General features: G+C 31.4%; 1 protein-coding gene across 1 annotated transcript; it reads right to left on the reverse strand.

Moving 5' to 3' along the window:
- Nucleotides 1–8,246: 8,246 nt before the first annotated feature.
- On the reverse strand, nt 8,247–11,106 carry LOC124457557 (U1 small nuclear ribonucleoprotein 70 kDa-like). Its single transcript, XM_047007790.1, has 5 exons — nt 10,947–11,106; nt 10,694–10,795; nt 10,282–10,360; nt 8,844–8,897; nt 8,247–8,807 (listed from the first exon to the last, which is right to left on the reverse strand). The coding sequence occupies exons 1-5, from the start codon at nt 10,987–10,989 to the stop codon at nt 8,720–8,722; spliced, it is 366 nt and encodes a 121-aa protein (XP_046863746.1). The 5' UTR covers nt 10,990–11,106; the 3' UTR covers nt 8,247–8,719.
- Nucleotides 11,107–11,736: the final 630 nt, after the last annotated feature.

Raw genomic sequence — 11,736 nt, forward strand, 5'->3', positions numbered from 1 at the left:
TAAATAATAAAAAAACTATAAATAAGAACGATGCGAGTGGATTAAAAAAATGCAAATTTTTTTAGACTTTAGAATCATAATGTTTGGTGAAAGACCACAATAAGTGTTTTTTGGAAAGAGTTTTTCACTGTACAAAAATTACTAATAACTGAAACTAGATTGGCTGCATAACTTCTACCTATTATTGTTGCATATTATTTTAGTCCTATGAACAAGAAACTATGAAAATTTGTCAAATCTAAAGATTATACCTGTGTAAAAACACATTTCTGTTTGCATTTGCATCATTTCCTTGTTATATTGTTTTATTTCCTTGCATGCAGTTGTGTTATCGTCATTGCCATTTTTATCAACGCAAGTTTCCATCCATTCTTTCACGTTGTCTTTTAATCTCTCTAAGCATTTCTTGCAGATTGATATGTCGTCATTACCATTTACTATTTGGCCACTAATAGACAGTATTATAAGAGTCCCAAGAAACGCTTTTGTTGAGTTTGATATCATCTTTATTTCCTATTTGTTAGAAGATGGATGATTATTAATTTCTTTAAAGCTTTCGTAGTAAAACATTTACTTTTTTTATGAAAGGCTTATCACCAATATAATCATATAATCAGTTTGTTTGTAACTTTTTGGGTGATGTATAAATCAAGTATTGATTTCTATAATTATGTAACATTTTAACTTCCTTCTCCAAAAAGTATTTCCACGTTTGCTTTCAGAAAATTGATGATGATTGAATATTGTTGCAATAGATTAGGCAAATTGTTCATTATAACGACTCATGCTTACAACAATTCATATAAGTAGGTTTTACCAGCATAGAAAGTTTTTTGAATAAATAGATATAAGGTTTCTAGGAAACGAAAGCATAGAAAGAAATAATACATTTTAATGTCCACTATAAGGAAATGACGCAAATTATGAAATTCACTAAGAGCAGTTTACAAAAAATTTAAAATCGGTTGATTTCAAATTTTCTTTTGTTAACTCAGTTTACCAGATGAATGGGAAAAACGTATTGTTAACTAAGCCAGCAAAATTAAATGCATAATAGTCTGTTGCTTAGTGTTTAATAGACTCGTTTGTCTCTGTAACTACATGCCGTCTACTTACAGAAAGGGAGGCCATTTAAGCAATACATGATATTCTGCTTTACAACATCTGTTAGTCGTATAAAGAAGTTCGACTCTCCTTATTATATAAGTTCTGAATGAAATGAAATTTATAAGCATTTTGACAGAGCTGCTAAAGTAAATAAAGCCTAAAAAGCTAAATAGAGGAATGCAACTTTGCAGTATTAAAAAATTCCTACTTCTTCAAATATTTTGTTTCAATATTCTTGCAATATTGAATGATTGTTGCAGAAGAAGCAAGAAACATAGAACAAACAAGAACAAACAAGAGCCAAGAAATGTATCATTTCTTCTGCATGTACTTCTTGCTCTTTATAATGACTTCGGTATTGATGTTTGATGATGATTTGCGCCATTTTAAATTGTTGATTTATGTACCTCTCTTTCTTTATCATTTCCTTCAATCATAAATTACAGTTTTAATGTCCAATCAAGTATTCTTTATCACACATGCATTCAAGTTTTAGCTTACTATTTCCTCTGGCGTATCAATGTAATTATGATTTAATACATTTCCAGACATTCCTAAATATCAATTAGTAGAACTTTATCGTTGGTTGTGATCAATCAATTCGTTTTTGTTTTCATCATAAGGATAAATATGAAATGATAAAGAGATTTGCGAAACGGTAAAATTTTTTAAAGAATTTTAGACTAGTCAAATTACCAGATGGCAGCTATGTATATATGATGCATGCTGCGCTACCCTTAATTACAGAAAATGCTTAAAAAAACATACAAAAATGTTTCATAAAGCTTTAAGTATTTTATAAGATAAAGATTGTGTTAGATTATCTGTTGGATTACGTATAAGCATGACTATGATAAATGAAATGTATGTTCTTAATAAGGAAGTGAAATCCATAAGAGCTATTGTTCTTGCATTATGTTATAAACTCTGAATTTTAAGTTTTCTTTATGTTTTCTTTGCTTACCATTAAAGAGGAAATTTGGCTATCAATGAAATTTCTCCTTCGAATTCTGATAAGTTATTTTCTATCCTTCTCCAACAGCAGCTTAGAAAAAATGTAACTGAAACAAAACTTGTCGTGTCTTAAAGTGCTAGTAATATTGGCTTTTTGAATTTTGACATCAACACAAGACGAGTACTTTTCCGTGGACGGGGACACAAATTTTCATGACTTTTCATTATATTTTGGGATAATTGTTGAAATTTAGTGTCAGAAAAAATATGCAACAAAAATATTGTTTCAGCAAGTGCATGAAATACTATTTACATTGAAAATAACAGACCAAATTATTTTAATTCCTTATAACAATACCGCGGGAAAAAATGTTTATTTTGACGTTATTCAAATTGGTCAACTATTTCAAGTGTCTCTACAATCTAATAGAAAAATATGCACTGCAGATGTTAGTTTCTGTTCATAGATAAGATACTATAAGCCAAAAAAGAGTATTGTCTATAAACAACTTTTGTTCAATTTTTAGAGTTCATTATATTATGTTTTATCCATTTTCTACTTAACCCAACATGAAACTTTCTAAAGTACATCATTTTCAAACAAGGCTAGTTTCTTAGGTGATTATCTTTATAGATTAACTATATACGTGACGGTGACACAAATTTTCATGATTTTTATATATATTCGGGATAAAGAACAATAATTGCAGAAATTTAGTGTCAGAAAAAATATGCAACAAAAATAATGTTTCAACAATTCTGAGAAATATCATTTACATTGAAAATAACAGACCGAATTACTTTTATTTCAAATAACAACACCCCGAGAAAAATATGTTTATGTTGACGTTATTCAAATTGGTCAACTATTTCAAGTGTCTCTATAGACTAAAAGAAAAATGTGCACTGCAGATGTTAGTTTCCGTTCATAGATAAAATACTACAAAGCCAAATAAGGAGTATTGTCTATAAGCAATTTTGTTCAATTTTTATAGTTAATTATAATATGGTTTACCCCTTTTAACCTAACAAGAAACTTTCTAAAGTACATCAAATTGAAACAAGGCTGGTTTCTTAGGTAATTATCTTTATACATCCCATTTGGCATGATTTTAATTTCTCATGTTTTTATTATATTTAATTCATTTCAACGTATTCATTCCCTTTCCTCTCTCAAAATACTGAAAATAAGGACAAAAAGACACATTAATGTTGTAAACCCTCCCCCCTTAAACATTTTCAGAGCAAAATTTACGAATTACATTATTCATGATATACATGATATTCTGTTTACAACATCTGTCTGTCGTAGAGAGAAGCTCGACTCCATAATTATATAAGTTCTGAATTGAATGAAATTTCTGAGCATTTTGACAGAACTGTCAAAGTAAAAAAAGTCTCAAGAACTAAATATAAGAATGCAACTTTGCAGTATTGAAAAATTCTTACATCTTCAAATATTTTGTTTCAGACAGTTAAAAGGCGTTTTCCATCTTCAAAATGGTCTTGTAATATTGAATAATTGTAGCAGAACAAACAAGTGCCAAGAAACGTATCGTTTGTTCTGCATATATTTCTTGACTTCTGTATTTAAGTTTGATGATGATTTGCCCTATTTCAATTTGTTGAATTATGTACCTCTTTCTCTTGATTATTTCTCTCAATCCTAAATCTTAGTTTCAATGTCTAATCAAATATTCTTTATCATACATGCATTCAAGTTTTAGTTTACCATCAATCTCATGTAAAAACGTAAAACACTTTGCAAAAATTTCATAATTCTTAAATGTCTATGATAGTTTAAAAAGCATTTCTTTGTTATCTGTATTTAGACTAAAAATACTTAATGATTGTTGCTCTAAATATTTATGACGTAGCTACTATTTCCTCTGGCGTATCAATGTAATTATGATTTAATACATTTCCAGACATTCCTAAATATCAATTAGTAGAACTTTATCGTTGGTTGTGATCAATCAATTCGTTTTTGTTTTCATCATAGGGATAAATATGAAATGATAAAGAGATTTGCGAAACGGTAAAATTTTTTAAAGAATTTTAGACTATTCAAATTACCAGATGGCAGCTATGTAAATATGATGCATGCTGCGCTACCCTTAATTAGAGAAAATGCTTAAAAAAACATACAAAAATGTTTCATAACGCTTTAAGTATTTTATAAGATAAAGATTGTGTTAGATTATCTGTTGGATTACGTATAAGCATGACTATGATAAATGGAATGTATGTTCTTAATAAGGAAGTGAAATCCATAAGAGCTATTGTTCTTGCATTATGTTATAAACTCTGAATTTTAAGTTTTCTTTATGTTTTCTTTGCTTACCATTGAAGAGGAAATTTGGCTATCAATGAAATTTCTCCTTCGAATTCTGATAAGTTATTTTCTATCCTTCTCCAACAGCAGCTTAGAAAAAATGTAACTGAAACAAAACTTGTCGTGTCTTAAAGTGCTAGTAATATTGGCTTTTGAATTTTGACATCAACACAAGACGAGTACTTTTCCGTGGACGGGGACACAAATTTTCACGATTTTTCATTATATTTTGGGATGAAGAGCTATAATTGCTGAAATTTAGTGTCAGAAAAATATGCAACAAAAATATTGTTTTAGCAAGTCCAAGAAATACTATTTACATTGAAAATAACAGACCAAATTATTTTAATTCCTTATAACAATACCCCGGGAAAAAAATGTTTATTTTGACGTTATTCAAATTGGTCAACTATTTCAAGTGTCTCTACAATCTAAAAGAAAAATATGCACTGCAGATGTTAGTTTCTGTTCATAGATAAGATACTATAAGCCAAAAAAGAGTATTGTCTATAAACAACTTTTGTTCAATTTTTAGAGTTCATTATATTATGTTTTATCCATTTTCTACTTAACCCAACATGAAACTTTCTAAAGTACATCATTTTCAAACAAGGCTAGTTTCTTAGGTGATTATCTTTATAGATGAACTATATACGTGACGGTGACACAAATTTTCATGATTTTTATATATATTTGGGATAAAGAACAATAATTGCAAAAATTTAATGTCAGAAAAAATATGCAACAAAAATATTGTTTCAACAATTCTGAGAAATATCATTTAAATTGAAAATAACAGACCGAATTACTTTAATTTCAAATAACAACACCCCGTGAAAAATATGTTTATGTGGACGTTATTCAAATTGGTCAACTATTTCAAGTGTCTCTATAAACTAAAAAAAAAAATGTGCACTGCAGATGTTAGTTTCCGTTCATAGATAAAATACTACAAAGCCAAATAAGGAGTATTGTCTATAAGCAATTTTTGTTCAATTTTTATAGTTCATTATAATATGGTTTACCCCCTTTTTACTTAACCTAACAAGAAACTTTCTAAAGTACATCAAATTGAAACAAGGCTGGTTTCTTAGGTAATTATCTTTATACATCCCATTTGGCATGATTTTAATTTCTCATGTTTTTATTATATTTAATTCATTTCAACGTATTCATTCCCTTTCCTCTCTCAAAAATACTGAAAATAAGGACAAAAAAGACACATTAATGTTGTAAACCCTCCCCCCTTAAACATTTTCAGAGCAAAATTTACGAATTACATTATTCATGATATACATGATATTCTGTTTACAACATCTGTCTGTCGTAGAGAGAAGCTCGACTCCATAATTATATAAGTTCTAAATTGAATGAAATTTCAGAGCATTTTTGACAGAACTGTCAAATTAAAAAAGTCTTAAGAACTAAATATAAAAATGCAACTTTGCAGTATTGAAATATTCTTACATCTTCAAATATTTTGTTTCAGACAGTTAAAAGGCGTTTTCCATCTTCAAAAATGGTCTTGTAATATTGAATAATTGTAGCAGAACAAACAAGTGCCAAGAAACGTATCGTTTGTTCTGCATATATTTCTTGACTTCTGTATTTAAGTTTGATGATGATTTGCCCTATTTCAATTTGTTGAATTATGTACCTCTTTCTCTTGATTATTTCTCTCAATCCTAAATCTTAGTTTCAATGTCTAATCAAATATTCTTTATCATACATGCATTCAAGTTTTAGTTTACCATCATTCTCATGTAAAAACGTAAAACACTTTGCAAAAATTTCATAATTCTTAAATGTCTATGATAGTTTCAATAACATTTCTTTGTTATCTGTATTTAGACTAAAAATTCTTAATGATTGTTACTCTAAATATTTTTGATGTAGCTACTATTTCCTCTAGCGTATTAATGTAATTATGATTTGATACATTTCAAGACATTCCTAAATATCAATTAGTAGAACTTTATCGTTGGTTGTGATCAATCAATTTGTTTTTGTTTTCATAATAAGGATAAATATGAAATGATAAAGAGATTTGCGAAACGGTAAAATTTTTAAAGAATTTTAGACTAGTCAAATTACCAGATGGCAGCTATGTATATATGATGCATGCTGCGCTACCCTAAATTACAGAAAATGCTTAAAAACATACAAAAATTTTCATAAAGCTTTAAGTATTTTATAAGATAAAGATTGTGTTAGATTATCTGTTGGATTACGTATAAGCATGACTATGATAAATGAAATGTATGTTCTTAATAAGGAAGTGAAATCCATAAGAGCTATTGTTCTTGCATTATGTTATAAACTCTGAATTTTAAGTTTTCTTTATGTTTTCTTTGCTTACCACTGAAGAGGAAATTTGGCTATCAATGAAATTTCTCCTTTGAATTCTTGCGAGTTATTTTCAATCCTTCTCAAACAGCAGCTTAGAAAAATTGGAACTGAAACAAAACTTGTCGTGTCTTAAAGTGCTAGTAATATTGGCTTTTTGAATTTTGACATCAACACAAGAGGAGTACTTTTCCGTGGACGGGGACACAAATTTTCATGATTTTTCATTATATTTTGGGATGAAGAGCCATAATTACTGAAATTTAGTGTCAGAAAAAATATGCAACAAAAATATTGTTTCAGCAAGTCCAAGAAATACTATTTACATTGAAAATAACAGACCAAATTATTTTAATTCCTTATAACAATACCCCGGGAAAAAAATGTTTATTTTGACGTTATTCAAATTGGTCAACTATTTCAAGTGTCTCTATAAACTAAAAGAAAAATGTGCACTGCAGATGTTAGTTTCCGTTCATAGATAAAATACTACAAAGCCAAATAAGGAGTATTGTCTCTAAGCAATTTTTGTTCAATTTTTATAGTTCATTATAATATGGTTTACCCTTTTTACTTAACCTAACATGAAACCTTTCCAAAGTACATTATATTCATACAAGGCTAGTTTCTTAGGTAATTATCGTTATACATCCCATTTCACATGATTTTAATTTCTCATGTTTTTAATATACTTAGATCATTTCAACGTTTTTATTCCCTTTCCTCTCTCAAAAATGCAAAGAATAAGGACAAAAAAGACACATTAATGTTGTGACCCCCACCACCCCTCCCCCTCCCTAAACATTTTCAGAGCAAAATTTACATTTTCCACTTAAATTTTCATAACTTACAATCATCATACAGGAAAGTGGTTTTTCATTTTCACCGAATGCAGAAAATACATATAAAACCTGCACAAACACCACGATGGTAAACCACGGTGGTTTTATCAGGTGGTCACAAACACGGTGGTTTATCACCACGTGGTGATAAAACACGCACACACACGTTTTATCACCGTGGTTTTATCACCACGTGGTGATAAAACACGCACACACACGTTTTATCACCACGTTTTATCACCGTGGTTTTTTATATGCGAAAATACAGATTAAACTGCTCCTCATCGGTTCTTTGTTCTTGAACCAAGTGCAGAAAATCTCCTTGTACTCTCCTTTGCCTGTTTATTGACGAGCCCATCATCTTTTCATTTTATTATTTTTTCCCGTTTTTCAACCTCTTCCAGCTCGTACAATATGCAAACAGATGCTAGTAACTTAGCCTGATGACTAGACGCCATGTTGATAGTCGCAATGTGGTCGCCATGCTCGTTTTTGCATGTGTGTTTCTGACGTTCAAGCGACTAACGCGCGCGCATCAATTCACTTTAGTCCCGCAACCAAAGCGACTGCACAGTGTGTTTCAGTGTGTTGTAGAATTATGTTAGTGAGTATGGGGCCAAAGGAGGAGTACATTGAAACCCCCATCGGTTTGTTTAAAAATGTCATTGTCGAAAGAAAAAGAGCTTTTAATGCAACAGTCAATAATAAGTTTTTTAAGAGTTCTTTTCTCAAGTTTAGTTAAAATTTGATTTTCTCAAAAATTTCTTTCCAAAATTATTTTATTGCTCTGTTCAAAGGCACGTTGGTAAATAAAGATTCGACGTCAAACGAAACGAATTGATAGCCTTCAATAAATTTTTAGGAATAATGTGGATAGAGTTTACGGCAACAAACGAATCGGTAAGAGTAAATTCATTAGAAGCGAGAGGATTGAGTAGTGTTGAGAGAATATTTCCTGGGTTATAGTGTGGTATGTTAGTACCACCCAATTCACACTTCCGTTGGAATGATGTAACATTCATATCAGTAGAGCGTCAGTTCTCTTTTAAATATAGTCTTGACGATGAACGTGTAACAAATTCAAAGTATAACTATTCAAATAAAAAATTGCCTTGTTTCCTTCCCAAATATTGAGTTAAAAATGAATACCCTCCCCCCTTTCTCGGCGACGATCATGTCTATCGCGATCTCTATCACGGCCACGGTCTCGTTCACGATCACGCCTTGAACGGTCACGATATTCACCACCATTATCACGCCTTGAACGGTCACGATATTCACCACCACGATCACGTTCATCTCGCTCGCGATCCCTAAAAAAAATAGTAAAATCCATTTTCAGTTCAATTTTAGGCGCTGTCTCATCCAACATGCAGGCATGAGTAGGCAGGGTCTTTCCATTCCAGAAGATTGCTTCAGAGTAAAAAGTGAAGTCTTGAGACATATGAAATGTTTATTGTCATTAAAATGAACTTCACTTTATACCAACCCGAGCATTCGTGCAAATGTTTTTCAATACCAATAAAAATGCTACAAACTGTGATTGCTCAGACAAAACCTGGAAATTTGACAATAATATAACTTGAATTTAAAATATTCGGGACTGCTGGTTTTTAGTTTTCCTAAGGTTCCGTACAAGTTGCACATGTTGAAATGCAAATGTCAATACTTGTCTACTTAAAATTTTAATGAAATGAAACACGTCGTTTTTATAATAATTGCATAGTACAAACATTGAAAAGCGTCAAGTGAAAATTTTAACGGTTAAAAAATTCTTTCCTTTAGAAAACCTCATTAACCGACAAGTAACTTTAAAAACCAGCCTGAAGTAAAGACTGCAAAATCCATAGAGCAATGGAAAGTTGGAGCAATCTAATTGCGCCAGAATAAAAGTTCCACATACGCTCTGACTGGTGAACCCCTTGTAAACCAAGCACATAATCAATGCTACTTTGCGAGTGTAAAATGGTAGCTATTAGACAGCCGATAAATTCCGTTCTAGATCGTAATTTTAAAATGCCCAAGAGGAATTTGAAGAAAAAGTGTTGCTTTATATGAATCTTTGCTTTTTATATTTATTTACTCAAAAACGTAGCTCACCAAAGACTTCAAACAAAGTGCAAATTTCTCAATCCTTTTGTTTACATTTTCGCGTTTTGCGAGTTCTGATTGGCTAATTTTTAAAACGTAAACTAACCTATGATTGGCTCAGAACGAAACTCCCCCTTGTTCGTATATTGTAAAGGTTTGGTAATGTTCTTCAAAAATCGATGCAATTTGCAATTAAGGTCTAAACGACAGTTAAGATCTTAAATCTAAATGACAGTTATTACATTTGTCGCCCCGCATAAACAAAAGAAATTTTTAAGTACTCTCTGCGACACAATTGGAACATTAATTTAAACAAACAGAACATCCGTAACATCGGCGAATTTTCAGACTGACGGATCCGACTGTCGAAAGCTCGCTTTGTATGTGCTCACATGATCCATTTTTTGTGATCCGACTAATCGGATAGTGTGAACGGGCCTTAATGCGGGGAAAAAATCACTTGATCACGTTACATCATGGTTAACTATGGGATTAATCTTTTGCTGAACAATAATTTTCAAACCACAATAAAAATAGCACTAAAACAAGTAACTGAAGCATTACGACTATGGCAAATCATTTACAGCTAACGAAAATTCATCATACCTGTCAAAATTTTCGGCGCGGCCAGAATGCTTTATGTTTGCTTCAGGAGCACCATTTCGTGTGCCACCTAGCCCTCCACCTTGATAGAAAGTCAGAAAGACGTAACTTATAGCACAAAAAATATGAAATTGAAATATACCAAGTGTGTAGCAGCAGTCCTCCCTTTCTAGTCCATAAAAAAGAACTCACGAACTTATATGAGCCCAGGGCTAACAGATAAAAATTTAGGATACTAAAAATACACGTTCCTACTTATGGCTTGAAATCCTTCCTAAAATTTAGGATTGACATTGATTGATTATTTCCTAAAACTTAGATTGATACCTCAATTATTTTACATTTTGTTCGCAGTGACAGTTTCCTTCCACTCGTTGATAAATAAATATTTTCAAAAAATCACCATCTTATTTACCTAAACGTGGAGGTTTCCAGTTCTTCACTGTTCTTCCTCTTTCCACATCAACTACTATACGCCTGCCGTCAATCTTCTTACCGTCAGCATGTTTATAAGCGGCTACAATGATACGAAACAACTAAGGACTAAGTCAAACAAACACCAAAAAAACCAAACAACTGCCTGGTACATAGCTTATAAGGTAGGCAGGTGGATACACCGAGACCAGAAATCGACAACGCTTGAAGATAAACCGACCAATCAACCTTACCCCATATTTGCTTACTGTAGCGAAAAATATTTGTAGCAAACATCGAGAAACAGCTTTGTATGATTTATTTCAGTCGAGGTTTGCATCACGTAGGCTGGACGGTAAAAATAGGTACGAAATGCGTACATGTGGGTAGCCTATCAAGTGCATGGCTAGTAAATGAAGTACATTTAATGAATATAGTTCAAATAAGATTGCATATTTAATACTATTTAAATAAAACTTGTTCACGATTTGGAAATGTTTTATAGTTACACGACCTATGAGTATTTATTTAACTCTTTCTGCTTTTTTCGAGACTGTAGCTTAGCTTGAATGTCACGTGACCGGGCTCACGAGATTCGCACGAAGAAAGTGACGTCAATTAGATCTCTCGCGACTTTGAAAGGTGTTCTTGAAAGATATTTTGAATGTAAACTTGACGACGTACAACTTATTTTGACGAACGCTGGAACGTTGTTGACATGCTTTAATGTACTCTGAACTATTTAAATGGCAGAAATGCAAAAACACGATATAGGCACTTTAAGTACACTGACCGATTTTAAAGGACCATAAACCTCCATCTCTCTTTTCAGTTTTTTTTCAGATGTATCGTAATTCTAAAAAAGATAAAACCTTTCAGATACATTCATAAACATACCAGGTCTCAAAACAACGACAGAAACGTCCACAGCCGCAAATGAATGAGATACCTAAACATGTCTATTTGGAAAAAACTCGTCTTTTACATTAAACAAGTATTAACGAAAGTGCTTTTACGCAATTATGTAAACATGTTTGTAGACGA

The sequence above is a fragment of the Xenia sp. Carnegie-2017 genome, unplaced genomic scaffold, assembly GCF_021976095.1.
Source record: "Xenia sp. Carnegie-2017 unplaced genomic scaffold, XeniaSp_v1 HiC_scaffold_6, whole genome shotgun sequence".
In the NCBI taxonomy this organism is placed as follows: Eukaryota; Metazoa; Cnidaria; class Anthozoa; order Malacalcyonacea; family Xeniidae; genus Xenia; species Xenia sp. Carnegie-2017.

What these genes read in the sequence shown, in the direction of transcription:
- LOC124457557 (XM_047007790.1), bottom strand. Translation starts at nt 10,989, where the DNA reads ATGTTTGCTACAAATATTTTTCGCTACAGTAAGCAAATATGGG. An exon ending in CGCGCCGAAAATTTTGACAG is followed by an intron (nt 8,898 to 10,281) that starts GTATGATGAATT and finishes TATTTTTTTTAG; the next exon opens with GGATCGCGAGCGAGATGAAC. An exon ending in GAATATCGTGACCGTTCAAG is followed by an intron (nt 8,808 to 8,843) that starts GCGTGATAATGG and finishes TGACCGTTCAAG; the next exon opens with GCGTGATCGTGAACGAGACC.